Raw genomic sequence first — 19,724 nt, 5'->3', positions numbered from 1 at the left:
TCAGGAAAAGGGTGTTCTGCCTCGCTCTGAAAATGGAAGTAACGCATTCGTTTGTGCTTGGTGGTAGAGAGAAAGAAGAAAAGTGGGGGTTAGAGAAGTGTTGCTGTCTGTTTCCTGCTTTGAGAGAGCACGTAACAGAACAGACACTTCCTTGACTGTATAGAACTTGACAGTGCCGAGAGGACGCTTTCTCAAATGCTGCATACAATCATTTAAAGGAACAATTCATCAGAGGACCATGAGCCGTGGCTCCAAAAGTAAAACAGAGAGTATGCAGAGCTCTCTGCTGACCCTGCAGGAGAATGAGAAGCTGGAGGAGCTGCTGGGCAGAAGGTGTGCTGTAAGTTGTGATATACTTATGAAGGGAGGGGTTGCCTACTGGGGGTACCATATACTGCTGTGTGTATCCTGACCTTATGGGGCTGTAGGGTCAAAGAGAAAGGAGAAATTATTCAAAACTGAACAGATTAGTCAGGTCACTTAAAAAATTCAGCCCTAAAGGTTTATCTCTCTTTCTGTGGTGATTCCTGAGTATGAATAAGCTTAATCCTGTTTTAGTGATTATATTTACACTGTTGCAGATTTTTATTCAACAACTTTTTGTTGTTTTGCTTACTTTGAGGTGATATAAAATTTAACATCACAGTTATTTTTAAATATATTTCTTATAGCTTAAAGCAACCCTCTGTATCCTGATTTTCAGTTAATCAATAGTCATTAAAGGAGGTAGCTGTGACAGGAAACAGTGGTTGAACCATTTCTTCCTCTGGTGTCAGAATTAGACACGATGGCTTGCTTGTGTTACATTAGAGCAGAAGTTGCTGTGTTCCCAGCTCTCTTTTTAGCTACTAATGTAAACGGTACCACATCAGGCTGCCATAACAACAGATACAATAAAACATCATGAATGACATCATTTTAAGACTAGGACATCTGCTGTAGCTACGTTAAGTTACAGGACACTTCAGGATGTTGTTTGAACAAATGAAAGCAAATGAGGAAGTGAATCCTCAGCACAAAACTGAAATTTACATTTGAAGTGTAAAATGAGGTGTGCTAATATCACTGTACTCTTTTCAATGTCTGTGTTTAGTCCATGGCCACTGCGGTTGCACAGTTGTTCATGGCTTTGCCTCACAGTCCATCCACGTGGAGCTTGCAGTACACAGGAGTGGTCTGCTTCATCAAAGACAACCCTCAGCGCTCTTACTTCATACGCATGTTTGATCTGAAGGTTGGTGTCAGATGCCACTGTGACAAAAAACTTTAAATTGGTCTCTGTAAGGCATTCTGACCGCTGTATGACTCCAAAAGTTACATATCTAGAACACAAGATGGCTCACATCCCACATGAGTATAACAAATGAATAATGAAGTTATTAATAATGTCTCTCTGCAGGCAGGGACGCAAGTGTGGGAGCAGGAGCTCTACAACCAAATTGTTTACTTCACACCGAAGAAGTTTTTTCATACTTTTCCTGCAGATGTAAGCACATTCTCACTTGACATCTTCCTCTAACTTTAAATTTAACTTTTGCCCACGTGACAGCCTGCAAACATGACATCACCAGATCTTTACATGACTGTTATAGAATTTTTTGGGTTGTTTTTTTAACTACTTGCAAACTGCAGGACTGCCAAGTTGGACTGAATTTTGCTCAGCAACAGGAAGCAGAAGCCTTCAAAAATGCTGTTGTGGAGAAAATCAACCAGAGAAGCAGCCGCCAAGGTTAGTGAGTTCATAGAGTTTGTTAAAAACACTCCACTTGAAAAATTCAGTATTTTCAACAGTGATATGTTATTTTGTCTTGTGCTCATATGTTGGACACATCATGCTCTTGGTTAAAAAAAAAAAAAGGTATTTCAATCAACATATATGAGGTTTATTTTTACTAAATATGTATTTATCGAATAGCCTACTTCATCCATGTAACATGAAATTCAAGTCATCTATTATATGATAAATCATGATGGATAATTAGTTTCTTACCTCTTTGTTTATTGAATGTTATCAGTCACGTATTTGTGCTGTGCTGTTCTGTAAAATGGTTTCCTCTCCTTGCCAACAGATAAGAAACAGCGCCCCCTACCGCCAACTGGTAAGACTACAAACTCGTTGAACCTCCGTATAAATCAAACTGTGAGTGAAATTATTAATTCCCTCTGTTTCTCTTCACAGTAGAAAGAGGGTCCCTGCCTCCAGTCCCACCACAAAAAAGTATGCAGCTCCATCACCCCGTGTCTTTTCTGTAACTGTTATTGCCTCCAACGATGCATGAAATTAAAGAAGCGCCAACGTGTGTCTCCCCTTTATCTCAGCTGCATCTGGCAGTCCTGGTGGTTTCACCATGGCCACTGTGGATATCCAGAACCCAGATATCCAGACATCACGTTACCGTTCGGTGCCTTCCCCATCTCTCATCATCAAAGGGAAGAAGGACAAGAAGGGCAAGAAAAAAGGCTCCAAACTCTCCAAAGCAGACATAGGGGCCCCCAGTGGATTTAAGTAAGAATTTCAGATTCAAATGTTAAATATTAATGAAGTATTGTTTATTTATGTATTCATATCTAGAGGATTAACTTGTTTTATCTTGATCGTTCACAAGCATGACAACATGGTAAACAACAGAGCCTTTAAACTACAAGTACAGCGGTATAAAAGTCGGGCATGAAAAACCCAACTTCCATTACAAGTAGAAATACACAACCATTTTCACCAAAATGTCAAGTGTTTTATATCAATGCTAACAATAATAATAATAATAATAATAATAATCTTTATCGATGATTAAAAGCTCTAAAGTCATCACATGATTAATATCAGTGTGTAAACACTTCAGTTGCTGCTGTATCTGCAGCAGGAGGAGCTTGTTTGTGCGACTTTAGGAAGATATTGCTCCTCAGCAATGGTTATAGCTTCTCTGCCATATTTGAGTGGATTTCATTTGAGGAGAAGTTGACAGCGTAGACAAAAAACATATTTCAGGATTGGATGTCAGGTTAATCTCAAGGATCAAGAGTTGATTAGTGTGTGAAGAGAGACAAAAAACAGACACAGAAATGTGATTTTCTTATTTTCTAATTTTAAAAAAATAATTTGAGGGTTTTTTTGTTTTTTATTTTGAAAACCAAAAAGGTTTGAAACCAGTGTTTAACATTTGTGTTGTATTTTAAAATCTCGTTATATCTTCTGTTCATGATCTTAAAATAGCCAGTGGCTAAATAGGCTTATCCTGTTAAGGGTCGCGGGGGAGTGGAGCCGATCCCAGCAGTCTTCAGGCGAGAGACAGGGTTCACCCTGGACAGGTCATCAGTCCAACTTCTACACAAATAGACAGACAACCATTCACACTCACAGTCACACCTACGGTCAATTTAGAGTATCAGTATCAGCCTCGTCCCATCTTGATGTCTTTGGACTGTGGGAGGAAGCTGGAGTACCAGAGAGAACCCACACAGGCACGGGGAGAACATGAAGACTCACACAGAAAGACCCCATATTCGAGCTGGTGCTAGAACCCAGAACCTTCTCGCTTTGAGGCAACAGTGCTGACCACTGCACCACCGTGCCGCCCCAGAAGCCAAAGATGCCAAATGAATTTAGTAGAGTCAAAATCTATATCCCAAGCAGGTACTTAAACATTGGTACTTGTACTCTTTCCTCTGCTCCTTCCTGTCAGGCATGTTTCTCATGTTGGCTGGGATCCCAACAATCTTGACCCGGATCTGTGGAAGTTGCTCTCCCAAGCTGGGATCGGTGAGGCTGAGATGAAGGATGAGCAGACGTCCCAGATGATCTATAATATCATCGAGCAATCTGGAGGCATAGAGGCAGTCAAGAGGGAGGTGAACCGAGGAGGTCAGACTCACTGCATATTTTTAGTCATCCTCATTAAACTTTTGCTTCCCATGTAAGCGCTATTATAATATTCTTCCACTCCATTGTAGCTTCAGGACCTCCACCCCCTCCCCCAGGAAGACAAGGGCCTCTACCTCCTGTTCCAGGAAGTGGTCACTCTGCCCCAACCCCTCCACCTCCACGAAACCGTTCTGGCCCCCTGCCTCCGATCCCAGGTCCACCACAGCGATCAAGCCCATCCCCACAGCCGCCTCCTCCACGTGGAGGCTTGCCACATCCACCAACTCAATCCGGCCGTGCTGGCCCCCCCCCACCCCCACCAGCACACTCTGCACTATCTCACTTACATTCACCACCAAAATCCTTATCTCCAGTGTCCTCCCACAACCTCCCTCCTCCCCCGCCACCGTCTCACCATCAGCACTCCATGGGATTCCCACCGCCACCTGTCCCATCTGCAACCAGCAGAGCAGGAGGAGGTCCTGCACCTCCTCCTCCACCCCCTCCGCCTCCACCACCACCTCCCCAAAACCTTATTTCTTCAGACGTCCCACCACCCATGTCTGGTAACCCACCAGCACCTTCTCCTCCAACCTCAGGAGGAGGAGACAGCAGAGGGGCTCTTCTGGATCAGATCCGAGTCGGGAAGAAGCTCCGAAATGTGAAGCCCCTTTCTTGTCTCTTATAAACATCATGTCATACTGCAATGAGTCATGATTTCGATTTCTTTTTAAACTTGTGATTGATGTTCATGCTGCTGTAGGTGGCGGAGTGTCCCGATCTAGCTCCTCCTACATCGTCAGAGTCAGTTGAGGGCATCGTTGGTGCTCTCATGATGGTCATGCAGAAGAGGAGTAAAGTCATCCATTCCTCTGGTAAATACTAGATCTGTAATTCCACTTTTATGTAGAGTGTGAAAGTGAAAAGGTTGTCAGTTCAAAAACTATACAATTGTTCCCTCTTTCAGATGAAAGTGAGGATGAAGGTGGAGATGATGACGATGACGACGACGAATGGGACGACTGATGTAGAGGTCGTTACGCGTGAGGATTTTGAACCGTGTTCATTTTTAGTTTCAAACCTTTGAATTGTTGTTGGATTTACTCAATTTTTACAAACTTGACTTGTTTATAACGGAGACGGTGAAATAAACAAACAATTCAGAGAATGAAAAAAAATTTAAGAGGATTCCGAAATGTTTATATATATTTGTTCCAACATTTCCAGTGTAGGATTTTTCAGCATCATGGCACATTTAGCACTGTGTTACACACAATGAAGGTGATCGGCGGCTCTGACTGGAAAATATCATTTCTCCTCCTTTTAAAAGAGCCGTTTAAAAATCAGTACATACAGCATACGACAGAACACCAACGACTAATACCAAGTCTGAGTTGTTTTCGTTCCCGTTTTTTTTTTTTAAACAACATACTGTACATAAAAAAAATCCTATTTAATTTACTCATACATCTGTGCAAACATCCCCGAATCCCTCTAATACCAACACCGACAAAGTGCATAACTGGAAGAACATGTATGCTAAACATATCTTCAACACTCGCATACTGTGGGTCACTGGAACACAGGGCAGTAAGGGTGTCATCACGTGGAATTAGCTTAACCGAATACAATACACCTTACAAACATCAGGACACACCAAGGTAACAGTAAAATGTACAACTGGCAACAACATATAGGCATGCAACATATGCATTTATATCATCATATTATCATCATACAACAGTAATCCATGACCATATATATTATATTAACAATCAATATATTACATTTCTGTTTCAATATACTTAAAAGGACCATACGTGTGGTTTTGCATGTTGTAGCCCATTAACTACAAGCTGCATACATGACTGTCAATCATATTACATAACATCCTTGTTTCAGCCAGGAATTTGTTTCAGTCCATTGTACTCTAAAAACCAAAACAATTTTGGATGCATGTTTGCCATCCAATGCCTGACATTTAACAATCAGCTGCCAAAGCTCTCTGCTTCTCGTGAGTGATAGTCTTGGAAAATGCAACCTGGAAGACAAATAAAAAGCAAAAATGGACCTTGTGAAAAAGATAGTATGCATTTCTAATGCATCTCAAGTAATAAGATGGTTTGGTTTCTTGCAAACATCTTGATGTACCAAGAAGAGAAAAAACAAACCCAATGGTATGTGATCAGTCTCAAGTCTGTGAGGTGACATAAAGTAGAAGCTGACTGTTCTTCAGTGGCGAGTAACCCAAAATATGATATTTGTACTTTTTTTTTGATGAAACACAACAATTTAATAATGAAAATAATACACAAAATTGTTGCACTTCCACTGAACTGCACTTTTTTTTAAATAAAAAAAAAAGCACGTAAATATGATGTCTACAATAGACTGGCGACCCGTCCACGGCGTACCCCGCCTCCCGCCCAATGTCAGCTGGGATAGCCCCCCCACCCCCCCCCCACCCCACCCCACGACCCTGAACAGATAAACTAGAAAATAGATGGATGGAAGGGTAAATATGATGTAGGACGTGACAGGTAGTATTGGTGGTATTTGTTCTGCCTTCTTCCACTGTGACAGTGATGGGTGCTGTGTTTTAACCAAGTTAGCATTCTTCAACTCTTGGTGTCAACAAGAGGAACACTGCTGCTGGCATTAGAAAACATTTTTTAAAATATGCTGCTGGAAGGACATATTTGGACACGGTCCCAAGACTGCCTGATGGAGGGTGCCTAATTGGGCAGTCTGCAGATGTGCCTGCTTGTTAATTAGGCTCATGAGATCATGAGCCAATGCTAATGACTAAAAAAAGTCAAATGTCAGCTAATTAATCAGTCAACTTCTAATTCAAATGTCTAACATGAACTGATACTTGAAAGATGTTGGTTACAAAAGCATCCAAAAAGATCTATAAACGTACAGTAATCTTTGGAATGTGGTCATTAGTAACACACGATGTATTTACTAGGCTGGAACTTGCAAAACCACCAATATAGCGCTTAAACAGCATGACAGCATCACCAGCTTGATGAAGGGAGGAGATGCAGGGACATGCATGTCAAACATAAATGTCCACCATTGAGTCCGGACAGGCCGATGTCAGACAGTGTAAGTCCCTTCCTCTAGCCGAGGCCTTGGTCCTGGCCCTCTGTGTGTCTGCGGCTGGTCCGCTTACGCTGCTGCTGCTGCTGCTGCTGCTGCTGTTTAGGACTGTGTTGATCCCAGTAGGACTGGCAGTACTGGTTAATCAGTCTGATCTCGGGTGGGAAGGGTGTGGAGGACATAGATGACTGTAAGTAGGGTCCTGCTTGATGAGTTTTTGGCTCATCGTCGTCATCATCTTGAGCGGTGAGAGCTAAGACGATGTCTCGATCGAGGATGCGCAGTGCCACGCGGGCAACTGTGTGTTTAAAGTTGTTCTCTGTGGCGAGGCAGTGGTAAAGCCCGGCATCTGATTGGTTCAGAGACTTCAGAAGGATGCCGTGATTGGTCTTCAGAACACCTCCTGCACGGTTGAGCTGCAGAAAAAAAAAAGACGCATGTTAAGAAGAGTTTAGTTCAACAGTTGAAGCATCAGCCTTATTTTGGGTTCAGAGGTTGGAAGTGTTGAGGTACAAATAATTCATCCTCACATTTTTAAAACAGGCTCCCCTATTTGAGCAGACTTAGCAATTTTTAAATTTTTTTTTACATAAGTACGTCGTCTCATCATCAAGAATGATCTGATTTGTAATGGGCAGAACCAGAACAAACAGAAGAGATGACATCTTGTCACAGATACCACCATCTCCATCTGATCTAAACGCTTGAGGCTTTGTAGACCTGAAGTGTGTGTTTTCATGTTGTTTATTTTGAGTTCTCCTCCCGATACTGACATTTGCATACTGGAGCATTAAGTTGTATGAAGCTATTTATTTCCAGTATATTGTTTTTTTTTTGTTTTGTTTTATTTGAAGTTATCCTCAAATTCTTAATATTATATTGATAGTGACGTGAGGTTCAGAGCTTTGCACAAAAACAGCTACAACAAATGTCCTTCAAAGCGTTTCATTTTACTTTATACTTCAAGAATACATTTCAAAGCCTGAACTTTTATACGAGTAAAGAAGTTGAAAGAGTTCTTAAAACTACCTTTTTAGTCTTCCTGTATATAAATATCTATACTTCTGATTCAGTTAAGATTGTATGTACTTTTGCCACTGTTGCTTTAAGTTACAAATGAAAAACAATAGTACTAAATGTGAAGCCATGGCCTCGAGTTACAACAGGGAAGAAGAAGACGACGCTAATTTTGGTCTTCAGAGGTAATAAAATCTGCCTACAAACAAATTTAGGCTCACCAATCATTAAGTTTCATCTCATTTCTTTAATCCATATAAAAAGCAGGAAGGTGTCTCATTGTTTGTCATCAGGGCACTTCTTGTATTCACCGGTTGCCTGGCTGGTTGCCTGGCTGGTTGCCCGGTAACCACAGCGTGTCAACAAGACTCATGTTTTCCCGACACAATCCATCTTCTTCAGTAACTTTAATAAGAAGAAAAATGTTTCTCACCACTTTCCTTTTTCCGTCCCTCTGAAAAAGCCACTTGACGGTGGCCTGAGGAGAGCGGGGCTGACACTCAAGGAAAGTGCTGCTGCCTTTCACCCCGAACTGGACTGTTTCCCTCAGACGTTTCTCCACTGCACCAACGGAGAGGAACCAGCGTAAATTCCAAGTACAAAGACATACTTTAAGTGTGTGTGACCTTTTAGCACAAAGAAATGCCACACCTTTGGCATTAAAGCCCCTGCACTGCCTCAGTGGGTCCCCGTGCTTCACATCCTGCCTCCTGCTCCTCCTGAGAGATCAGAATGAAAAGTTCAACTGACAGATAGTTGATTTCTAGTCAAGAAACAGAGCAGAGTCAGAGCATAAGCTGCCCCTCACCTCTTGGTGGACGGAGTGAAGGCAGAGCAGCTCTCTCCATCCCAGGCACAGTAGGGGTCCCGGGCCAGACAGCAGTCAGAGCAGGCTCGTCCATAGACACCACAGCGGTGTAGCGACACCTGGGTCAGCCCCGCATCTGATGACACGTACAACTGTTGCTGCAGTGGAAAAAACAAAACAAAGTCACCTCACGAAATATTTATACTGAAATATGAACGTCTTAAAAAAGGTATTTACCCTTTTAGAAGATATCTTCATTGTTTTGACTGGAGCTCTGGTCTGTAAAGGTATAAACAGCAAATAGATCAGTGAGACTTCATCTCTAAGGACAGTGCATTTTAGTCCACATATTCAGAGTGACATACCCTGAAAACCTCCACCTCCTCTAGTGTCAGCTCCTCCATGCTGGTTGGGTCTTTGGGCAAAACGATCACTTTTTGGATTGTACCTCGATCTGCAAGATAGAGACATTTAAAAACAAAAAAAAGAACCTCTGCCAAGCCAGTGCCATCAGATCTCCAGCTCTCTCACCTGTCCCCAAGAAGAGCACCTCATAGCGTCCATCCACTGCATCTACCTGATCTACCACCAGGGCAGTGTAGCGGTAGTCCACGCCAGTCCTTACCACCAGGGGGCGGCGGTGGATAGGATACACCGGATGGAACATGAGAGGATGGGCTCTGATAAAATTCACCGCCTCATCTGAGAAGTTCTTAGAGGAGCGGATGCCAGGAGTGAAGGTTCCTCCTGGACACTGGATGAGAAGGAAGAGGAGGTGGGCTTTGTTTATGTTTTAGTCATTTAACAGTCATTGTGTAATTGTATGTTGTTTAGTCAATTCCGACACTCATGAGACGACACGTACTGTTCCAGGCCGTGGGTAGGGAATTTTGCCAGTATATTCTGTCCACTGGTAATTGTGACCATGTTTGTGTGCGAATGGTCCATTGAAGACATTTCGTATATCAGCCATTGAGTAAACACACACTGCTGAGCCCTTGAACACAGAGCTGGAACACAAACAGAATACTAAAGAGAGATGTAGAAGCAGCCTCTGAAACTATATTATCACAGAGAGCAAATATTTTGAGACCACATGAAGTCAGACGTTCTTGAGCATTTAATTAATCCAAGATTGGAGGCAAGTCACATCTTGTGGCAACTTATCAACCAAAGTGCAAGAAAAAGATATTTTAGCATTTTGTGGCAAATTAATCACAGCACAGATACAAGTTACATCTTGTTGCCACCTTTCAAGAGAATTGTGAGACCAAGTCTTATATCATGGCCACAAATTCATCAAAGCGTGAGAACAAGTTATATCTTAAGTCCAAAATTAAATCATAGTGCCTTTTTGAGGCCACAAATTCATCTAAATGTGATAACACGTTATATTTCGTGGCCATAAATTAATCAAAGCATGGGAACGAGTTATATCCAGTTGCCACAAATCAATCACAGGATGGGAACAACCTACATCTTGGAGCCCCAGGAATATTTTTTTTCTCTGTCTATGGACACTCCAGGGTCCTGCAGAATATGAATCATCCACAAACTATTTTTTAATAGTGAAGAAAGAGAGTTGATGTGTCTGGTTGAGGTGTGAAATTATCATCCAAGCTGCTCACCCTGCAGTAGTGAAGAGAGCGTACACCATTGGGTTTCTTTCGTCCTGTGTAGGCTGAATAAATACATCCCCTGCAAGCAGGATGGCATGCAAATCAATAACGCGGTGGTGAATGCTATTAAAATGCAATCAGATTAAACACAGTGCTTATTTCATTTTGGCCTCACGTAGTTCATCAAATCGTGTCTCCACTCCATCTTCGCCTATCACAGAGCAGATAAGGCGAGCCTTGAGAAACGTCGTCCAGCGGTTCACCAGGGACTTCTGCCCTCCTTCATCATTCTGGACAGAAAGGAAATGAGGTCATGGTTCAAAATGTCTAAAGAGTCATTTTACAAGATAAGCTACATTTTTTTCTTTTTTTTTTTACAAGACTAGAATGCGGTTTAGCTCACCAGACACACTCTTCCCACCCGGGCTAAAACATTAGGGCTTGCTCCACCAGTGGAGTCTAGACTCTTCTCACGGAAGAAGAAATAAAGTTTGTCATCATTCCTTTCTGCGCTGTCAGGGATCTGCTGGATCTGAACAAACACCGGCTCTAGAGGATAAAACCAGATAAGCAGATAGGGGATTGAGGCAAGTAGTCGTCAAATAAAAGAGAGGAACTGTAACCTGTAATCAGCAACATTTACCTCCTCACAGCCTCACTTACTCACCGTTGAGCCACCTGGAGTCGTACTGCTCTGTCCTGATTGCACTTCTGCCTCCCATGGTCCTAAACAGAGCAGCATCTGTACTCATGAAGTCAATATGGACCCCTGCATAAAGGTTTCCATCTACATTGGGGAGTCAGCAAGAAAACAGTATGATTCAATCCATTTAAATACTAACATGTTGTGTTTTTACTGCCAAAACAAATAAATCATGTCTTACTAAGAAGAACTGCAATGTTCTCCTGCTTGGGATCATAGGAACATTTTCCCTTCCCTGAATCCACGTACCCAGGGACCAGCCGAAACAGGTAGTCCTGCGGAGACAGATTAGACAGGAGAGAGAGGATGCATAAAAATAGACCGCAATAACGTCACAGGGGAGCATGGGAAAATCATAAACAAATCAGTGTCCCAGTTTGTACTCCTGAAATATTTAGCAGGACAAAGTGTCCAGATCTACTTCTGAGTGATTCTTTCTGTAAATCCCGCTCGGGGGAACTGTTGTCTTCACCTCTGCCCTCCAGCCTCGGTTGATGAATGTGCAGATAGGCTGGTAAGCCCCCGTTCCACAGGTGTAGAGGTGGGTGCGGTTCCACGGCTCGATCAACCGCACAAAGTTGGCACATTCACCCTGGACAAAGAGGGGTAAGACAAATGGAATTCAAACATCATCAACGTCATTGTGCTGCCATGAAAGCAGCAGTTGCCGATTTTTTAAAGAGGGTGTAAATACATGTGCCCACCTGTCTTCCCTTTCCCGTCATCTGACATTCTCCCTTTCTCTTAGCAGACGCTGGCCAATGGATCTGATTGTGCAGACATCCAAACAGACAGACATTAGAGGTCACTGCATTTGAAGTCTTGATACCAAATAGTTGACTGGATTTAACGGAGCATGTCATTTTTTTTGGGGGGGGGGGGGGGGGGGTGTATGCTCATTTACTATCGTTCCCAGAGCCAGACCTGAGGATACCTCTGTGTGTGCATTAGAGAACTGGGACCAACAGTTAACAGCTGACTGCTAGTTAGCTTAGGGAAATTATAGCAGTAGATGGGCAAGTTAGCATACTTCATACCCTCAGAGGTTATCATATCTTTGTCAACAGTTACTGAATACGTTTTTTCAGATTATAAGATACTGGAATTTTTTTAATCAGATACCCAGTTTGAACTACTTCCCTGACTGGGTGGAGTGATTTAACGCAGCACCTCAAAACTTGTTCACACAAAACAAAACATTAGTTGATGACTAGAGGAGCTACTAGCTTACTTTGAGGATGTTACTGCTGGATGAATCAATATCCTGAGGAGGAGGAACTACATGTTTTGGAAGCCGAGTGGACCAGACGGAATGCTAATTTGCCCTTTCGCTACTACTCATTGTGCTAAGCTAACTAGCATTCAGCGGGTCTTTGTGGGTCTCAGCTCTCTAATGTACACACCAATGAGAGAAGGGTATCTATCTTCTTGTGGGGCTTTGGAGAAGATGACAAAATGGCTTGCTCCTTTAGGTTAAAGTAAGATGTCAGAGTTACGTACAATGAGCGGCTCTTTATTGACATTGTGCATATCCAGAGCCACCAGGTACTCCCTGCTCCCAAGGTACAGACGGCCCTGGTCCTGATCCATCAGGAGAATACGGTAGTCGCTGGTGTTGAAGGAGAAACTGAAGGGTCGAGCTGCACGAGTGTCCATCAGTTCTGTGAGAAAAATGGTGCACTTATTTAAAAAAACATATATCATTTGAAAAAAACAACCATGTCATATCCAACTGGGCAAGCAAATGTTGCTTGAATTATTCCATTTATGCAGCTCACATGTTTCATTACTGACTTGGATGAACTTGTGGTACCTTGAACAACACCCTTCTCACCTCTCCTCTGGAAAATGTGTGTCACTGATTAAATATAACTCAACTTAGAGCATTTTTATGAAACATTTTCGCTTTTAAGATCTAAATATTTGATGCGTCCTGACTGTCTGATTGAGTTTAAGGCGCCACATGCCCAGTGGAGTTAAAAAAGCAGGTCCCTAAGGGAACACGGTCAGTGGAACTCAGAGCTAATTCTTAAGATCAGGATTGTGTTCAGCAGAGCAGAACCTGTTAAGACATGCACCGGTGGAAAATGTTTCTCCCTTTTTTTCTTCTGCTGAAAGCTTTGATTGAACAATTTTCATTTGCAGCCAGACAAATGGACTTGGTGCTACACTTGTTTCCATTCCTCCAATGAACAATTCCTGCAAGGCACAAAAAGCGACACACTCACACGCCACACACACACACACACACACACACACACACACACACACGTCTGTGCATGTGTATGATATTACTTGCCATATGTGTATAGCATATTGGGATATGGCAGAGGCATGTTAAAGACAGCCGGCTTATATAATGACAAATGTTCACACAGACCCTCAGAAGCTGGCTTACAGGGATTCGGGGGGAAGCACAATCTTTATTTACATCAAAGTGCCTGCCATCTTCCTTTCTGAGGTCAACGTTAACAGGATGTAGTCAAGGTGCCACTAAAATAAGCAGCGCAATCGGATCTCCGGAGGACACGGGATGGAGTCTTTGAGGTGGGACAAGTGAGAGGTAAACACAGGATGACAAGATTCTGCACAAACTGCGCTGGGCTGTCGTGGATTCATTGAACGGGCTAAATGTAGCAACACCACACCCCTATACATGTGTCCATTCTCCAAAAATAGCAAACAATGTACTGCCATCATCTGGTAAACATTCAGCAAACACTTATCCCCTGACAACATGCTAACACTGTGAGGGAAACACTGGGAAGGACGCACAAGCTGGGTCACCATAGGGGCTCATGTTACAACACATTGTCACTAATGACCCCGGTTGTTTAATCCAAGGCCTATCTCAAGTGTGAACAAACTGGTGACAGCACTACGAGGCCAGAGATTCTACAACATGGCCTCAGACACACAGAGCATTTTGCTTTCTAGTAACGCTAAGTAATTCTATAAACTCCTTGAGAAAAGCTGACACAACTTCCCAGCAACTGAAGAAACAATACAAGGTCTCTGTACTCCGCAGGCCTTCGAGTGTCACTCAGGCCGGCTCGTTCGTTCGCTCAAAAGAGTCACATGGGTGCTAGCTGCCCCGAAACCTCCTCCACAGGCGCCTCAGGGAACAAAGAGACTCGCTGTCACAAACAATGAACAATAAATCCTCAGAGTGGTCGAAACAGTTGGGGAGTAAGTCCAACTCTGCTCCGTTTTGTTTGGAATTAGGGGGAAGGGTGACTGTAGGGTGTTTGTGAACGTTGACACTTTATCTACCCAACAATCTATAAATTCAACACCTCTCAGCTGTACTGGATGTATAATTATTATTTGTTTTGGAGAGTTAGGGACAGATGTGAATTCCTGTGTCCTTCACAGAGACAAACATGATCTGAGCCTGACTGACATATTGGATTGGCTGATGATCGGCCGATATCATAGTTACAGTGTATCTGTATCTGCGTATATGTGGTCTGATAAGGGCTGATGTGATGTTTTTTCAACAATAATTCAGAAGAAAATGTTTAGTGTGATTTACAATTCTTAAAGGAAGTGTGTTGTTTCAGTGTCATTTTGAGCAATAGACTTCAATTTTGGACACTTTATCATGGATCGTAATTTTGGATTTTTGTATTGTTGCTTGTTTACTGGTCTGTGGTTTGTTTGTCTTTGTGTTTTGATTGGATCTTTTGCAAGTTCTTGTTTTATTATGAAAATCTCTTCCCGCTTGTGTCTTTGCTTGCCTTACTATTTTACCTGACTGCTTTACAGTATTTTGTAACTTATCATCTATTTAGTTTTTGGTAAATCTTTTTTTTTTCTTTTAATGAATAATAAAAGAGTTCTTCACTTCCTGCCTGCACCCCATGTCTGGATTGGGCTATGATCGAAACAACTCTGTTTCACATATTTGTCATAAGTTTTTGATGAACAACATTTCTGGGATGGACTCAATTTTATATAGCGCTTTTCTACCTTAGCGGCACTTTACAGTGTCATCTCATTCACCCATTCACACACAAACTCACACACTGATGGTGGAGGCTGCCAAGCAAGGCGCCAACCTACTCATCAGGAGCAATTATGGGTTCAGTATCTTGCTCAAGGACACTTGACATGGTCACCGGGGTCGAGTGGAGTGAAGATCGAACCGGCGACCATTCAGCAGCAAGACGGCCACTCTACCCCTGAGCCCTGCCACCCATGGATAATTCCAAAAACAAATTACAGATACCTTGATTTTAGAAAAAAATTCTCCTGCCTAATATTGGTACCAGCATCAGCCCCAGTATCTGTAAAACTCCAGTTATTACAATACGTGAAGTGGTGTTTCTGTTCAGTGCACTTATGTCTACCAATTATGATTAAATTGATTATTGCCTCAAAACTTGTGTTTGATAACCACCTTTGATGGCTCCCTGCCAAAAAACAAAACAAAAGAATAAAAATCTAACATATAGTTCAGCTGATTTATAAGTATCGGCGCCCGCTATCCTGTATGGATCAGGTCCTAAAGATGATTACAGCAAACTTGAGCAATTGGCCAAACTATTGTGCACTTTGCACTAAAAACACATTGGCATGTATAAGCTGTTTACTGGAAGGGAATTAGTGTTAAAGGTCATATAAAGGAACTGTGCAATTATTCTCAAACGGGACTGTCGATAAAAACAAGGAGCAGCATGTGAAGAGCTGTTTTCATTCCTACGAAATGGTCAAATTCGAAACAGCTCCACATGCAGACGCTATCCGCCTTTCATCAAACAGCGTTCTCCTCTCTCATCTGTTTCTGCCTCTTGTAGAGATCGCGAATAAAACCCATGTTTTGCATTGAATTACAACAAGACTACAAGATCAGGTATCAAAGATGTCAATTCCGGCACCTTCTGAGACCAAAACATCTTGGCTCAGCTCCATAAAGTGCTGAGGAAGGTCATAAATCAGACTCAGGCCTTTAATTCTGACTTACAGGTACTTTAATGAGACGCATGGGTTTGTGCATCTAAATGTGTGGCTGCAATGACAACATGACACAGAAATGACTGTAATTACAATGCATTGTTGTCATCAAAGCTGTCATTCGCATATTTGAAACATGAAACGTTTAAGTTACTTTGCAGGGAAATCCCAAATACCTGAAAAAGGCTTTAAAACCACTATCAAGCCCCATCTTGAATTTAAACTTTCGCGGCCAACATATCAGGGCTTTTGATCAAACCTCAGATGTTTCCTTCTTGTGTCATCATGCCTGACATCAAAATCACACAGGAGACAAGTCAGACTACGGTGCGTGTGAGTTCCAGGGTGTGGAGAGTAACTCTTTCGAAGGCGACAACCAGTAACAACACGTAATATCCACCTTTTGTTTTCACTGTTGCGCTATTTGACATGTGGCAGGAAATACGCGCTCTACATATGTATAAAGAGGAAGTAGAAACAGCGGTGCGGATGCATGCGCAGGTCTGTGCATGAGTTAGAGTGCAACTGTTATGATGATCCTCCCTGTCAAAGTAGTTTTGGGTAGTCAGCATGTGCTCACCTTTGAAGGAGAGGCGAACCCGCGGTGCGGACTGCTGCAGGCCCGAGCCTCTGTAAACACAGAGGGCCAACAGGAGGAGTTGGGCTCCAGATGTTGTCATGGTAACAGTCATGCAGGTAGCCCACAGAGATCTAAATCTGGACGAAAAAAGAAAGACGAATGAACTATTATTATAGAATGCCCCATGAGAAATAGGAGACAGAAAAAGAAGGAAGGACAGGCAAGAGACTCTCTCTCTCTCTTTCTCCCTCTGTCTCTTTGATCTTCCTGATCAGAAGTTTGGCCTGCAGCCTTCCAAGGTAAGACGTACAGTTTAGCAGGAGAGAACAACGTCCAAATCTTCACACCTGCTCTGGAAAATATGACAGCCCCATTATTTATTTAAAGTGTAAATGTAGTCAGGTATGTGTTAGGACTGTATAATGGCATCTCCGAGCAGACTAACATGGAAATAAGCACGTAAAAGATTGTAAACCTCCTGTTGTCTTCATCTCGTACATTTTATTAAACACACAACGCATTCTTAAACATATTAAATCGACTTTTTCACCCCCAAAAAAACAAGAGTCTGGTGCCCATCAGTGATTCCCTTTGCCTCTTTCTAGCTGTCATTCAACAGAGCACGTCTGCGTGCTCTCAGAAGCTGACGAGTGAAATACATGACAGTTCAAAGAAACAGGTAGTCCTCGCTGGAACAATTCCTGACAGTTTAGGGGTGTTGAAACGTAGCCTAACTGTTAGACCTTAACTCAGGCATTCATTATGCATCTGCACTTTGCTGGAGAGGATCCCATATAAATTATGAATACTAAAAGCTGAGTCCATAACATCCATTAAATTGTCTCCCTTAAGGTGTGCTTTGCTCAGGCTATAAGCCATCCCACCGGCATTTCTTTTTCTCATGACATCCATGTAGCGAGGGCCTCCTGAGGCGCACGCCCTCAGACGAAGGCTTCAAGGGGAGGTAATCAGCGTGACAATCTGGTAAGATTTCGCAAAATGTGCAATATGTGTCACACCAAGAAATTAGTTTGTGTGTGGCAATCTATGTAAAAATACTGTTCCCATTAAAAATTGGCTGAAACTGAAAAGACACACTGCTGAACACTAACGTAAAACAGAACTGGGAGAGCTGGGAATGCCTCACAGCCTTCCTGGCATCATCACAAACTTGCCATACATCTGCCCACCAGGGAAGCTTGATTTCTCTGCCCTCCGATCAAACGCTGCCTTTTCATTGAAAATGACACACCATGTGTTATCAGAACTTGTTTACATGGAGAGTCCTCCATTAAAACAGCACTTTACACAACACGTGTACATGGATGAATAAATGATGTCACAAAAATATCATTTGTCATCTTACGATGATTCACTGAGCACGTGATGAGACGAACACATCAGACACATTTGATGTCAATTTATAATGTATTTTTACTAGGGATGTAAGATAATGTTGCCACATCATCGGTATTGGCAGACACACACACACACACACACACACATATATATATATATATATATATATATATATATATGTGTGTGTGTGTGTGTGTGTGTCTGCCAATACCGATGATGTGGCAACATTATCTTACATCCCTATATATATATATATATATATATATATATATATATATATATATATATATATATATATATGTGTGTGTGTAACTTTTTTCAAATTGTGTTTACATGTGTGATTCAATATGTACAAAATGTGAATGCAGAAACTTGTTTTTTAACAGATAATATCAACATCAATAAATATTGGTCAGAGCAAATAAAAAATATCGGCTTAACGACCAAGCCAAAAATTCCCAATATTAACATCCCTCATTTTTACAGTGTATATTACCTGTATCCTTAAACAACAGGACAAACTGGGAGCTGAAGACTGAGAGTCGCGCTTACATATTAAACCCACCATCATCTAAACAAAAAAGGAGTAAGTGAACTCATCAAATCTCCAAAATCCTCACTAAGGAGGACCGTCATGTGGCATAGTGGTCTTATACTTGGTCGTATTCGGGTGTTAACAGCAGGACAGATCCAACTTCTGCGATAATGACAGGGTTATGTTTTTACTGTAAAAAAAAAATCATAATAATTACAGGACTCCTCCTGTAACCTACTTCTTCTTCGCCGCGGATGGGTGCGCACTACCTGTGAACTCAACATCCAGAAATAGGAACAAATGCCTGTACTTTACCACCCAGACTACCATACAGAGTAACCAAAGTTAAAAGTTAAACCAGAAACCAGTTAAGAGACTCTTACCTTTGATTTGTGACTTTCTGCGACAGCCGCAATGTCTCAAAACTTGCGGGATGTTACCGCTGCATTCCCCGTGTTTTGCGCCTCGGTTGGTGAAATCTGTCAGCAGCCAGGAGCAGCGCGCAGGGGCAAACAACAATCCGATAGGTTTAAAAATTCCCTTTAAGGAAAAAGAAGAAGAAGAAGAAGCAGAAAAAAAAACGTTGCCTAATCAGTCGCTATGATCCGACGGCATTTCTTCACTAACACCCAGCTGATCCATGAACGCGCCCCTTCCACTCTTTCCAAAACTTTACGCTTGAACGTCAGCGACCGTGAGGGGATCGATATGTTGGTCCATTGATCCTTTAGAGCGGGTTCGGGTGTGAATCAGGAGACCAGGTGCAGGTGTGGGGAAGGAGTCTGCCCTGCTGTCCTCTCCCTTCTGTTCTGCCCCCACCCAGCCTTCCCTCTCCTGTTGGCCCACAGCAGCATTGGACCAAACCTCTTGGTACACCATATGGGTATGATTAACCCTGTCGCTGCTGAGGAGTTCAGCACACTCCTTTACTCAACTGTAAAGTCTGTAATACCAGGGGTATGTTAATAACGGTGAGTTAATGATGAGTTATTACTTAGTTAACAGTTAACTACCAGTCTTGTAACCATTTACCACTGGTGTGCGTGTTAATTTTACAAGTTACAGCAGAGATGGATGTAAAAACTGATGGAGGTTGGAGTAGAGCAAGGGCGGAGGGGCTCTTAGGGGACACAGTGAGGGTCATAACGAGTATTAATAAATGGGTATTTATGCTATTATTTTA

The 19,724-nt window shown here is 42.4% G+C and overlaps 2 protein-coding genes across 3 annotated transcripts; one reads left to right on the top strand and one right to left on the bottom strand.

The window, feature by feature from the left end:
- Positions 1-48: 48 nt before the first annotated feature.
- On the top strand, positions 49-5,320 carry wasb (WASP actin nucleation promoting factor b). 2 transcript variants are annotated; one of them, XM_086213403.1, is made up of 11 exons: positions 49-333; positions 1,094-1,234; positions 1,400-1,486; positions 1,633-1,729; positions 2,070-2,099; positions 2,180-2,218; positions 2,320-2,506; positions 3,681-3,859; positions 3,949-4,520; positions 4,623-4,734; positions 4,827-5,320. In XM_086213403.1, exons 2-11 carry the CDS (start codon positions 1,097-1,099, stop codon positions 4,883-4,885), a joined length of 1,500 nt encoding a protein of 499 aa, XP_086069529.1. In that variant the 5' UTR covers positions 49-333; positions 1,094-1,096; the 3' UTR covers positions 4,886-5,320. The 2 variants fall into 2 exon arrangements, with proteins under 2 accessions (XP_086069529.1, XP_086069528.1); XM_086213402.1 differs by having other exon boundaries at positions 50-340.
- Positions 5,321-6,326: 1,006 nt separating this feature from the next.
- Positions 6,327-19,351, bottom strand: LOC147255598 (semaphorin-3F-like). Its single transcript, XM_086213401.1, has 18 exons — positions 18,925-19,351; positions 16,648-16,784; positions 12,612-12,772; positions 11,816-11,878; positions 11,584-11,703; positions 11,293-11,386; positions 11,076-11,195; positions 10,812-10,957; positions 10,584-10,698; positions 10,418-10,487; positions 9,655-9,799; positions 9,321-9,543; positions 9,155-9,243; positions 9,027-9,068; positions 8,790-8,947; positions 8,633-8,700; positions 8,415-8,542; positions 6,327-7,380 (listed from the first exon to the last, which is right to left on the bottom strand). The coding sequence occupies exons 2-18, from the start codon at positions 16,757-16,759 to the stop codon at positions 6,985-6,987; spliced, it is 2,250 nt and encodes a 749-aa protein (XP_086069527.1). The 5' UTR covers positions 16,760-16,784; positions 18,925-19,351; the 3' UTR covers positions 6,327-6,984.
- Positions 19,352-19,724: the final 373 nt, after the last annotated feature.

The sequence above is a fragment of the Aulostomus chinensis genome, chromosome 9 (genome assembly GCF_037954235.1).
Source record: "Aulostomus chinensis isolate RoL2024-O1b breed Wild chromosome 9, RoL_Achi_v1.0, whole genome shotgun sequence".
Lineage (NCBI taxonomy): Eukaryota > Metazoa > Chordata > Actinopteri > Syngnathiformes > Aulostomidae > Aulostomus > Aulostomus chinensis.
Note: the sequence above shows the minus strand (reverse complement) of the source record. Positions and strands in the feature narration are given on the sequence as shown.

What these genes read in the sequence shown, in the direction of transcription:
- LOC147255598 (XM_086213401.1), bottom strand. Translation starts at nt 16,759, where the DNA reads ATGACTGTTACCATGACAACATCTGGAGCCCAACTCCTCCTGTTGGCC. An exon ending in ACCGAGGCTGGAGGGCAGAG is followed by an intron (nt 11,387 to 11,583) that starts GTGAAGACAACA and finishes CTGTCTCCGCAG; the next exon opens with GACTACCTGTTTCGGCTGGT. An exon ending in GGTGCTCTTCTTGGGGACAG is followed by an intron (nt 9,244 to 9,320) that starts GTGAGAGAGCTG and finishes TCTATCTTGCAG; the next exon opens with ATCGAGGTACAATCCAAAAA.
- wasb (XM_086213402.1), top strand. Translation starts at nt 239, where the DNA reads ATGAGCCGTGGCTCCAAAAGTAAAACAGAGAGTATGCAGAGCTCTCTG. An exon ending in TACGCATGTTTGATCTGAAG is followed by an intron (nt 1,235 to 1,399) that starts GTTGGTGTCAGA and finishes GTCTCTCTGCAG; the next exon opens with GCAGGGACGCAAGTGTGGGA. An exon ending in TCGGGAAGAAGCTCCGAAAT is followed by an intron (nt 4,521 to 4,622) that starts GTGAAGCCCCTT and finishes ATGCTGCTGTAG; the next exon opens with GTGGCGGAGTGTCCCGATCT.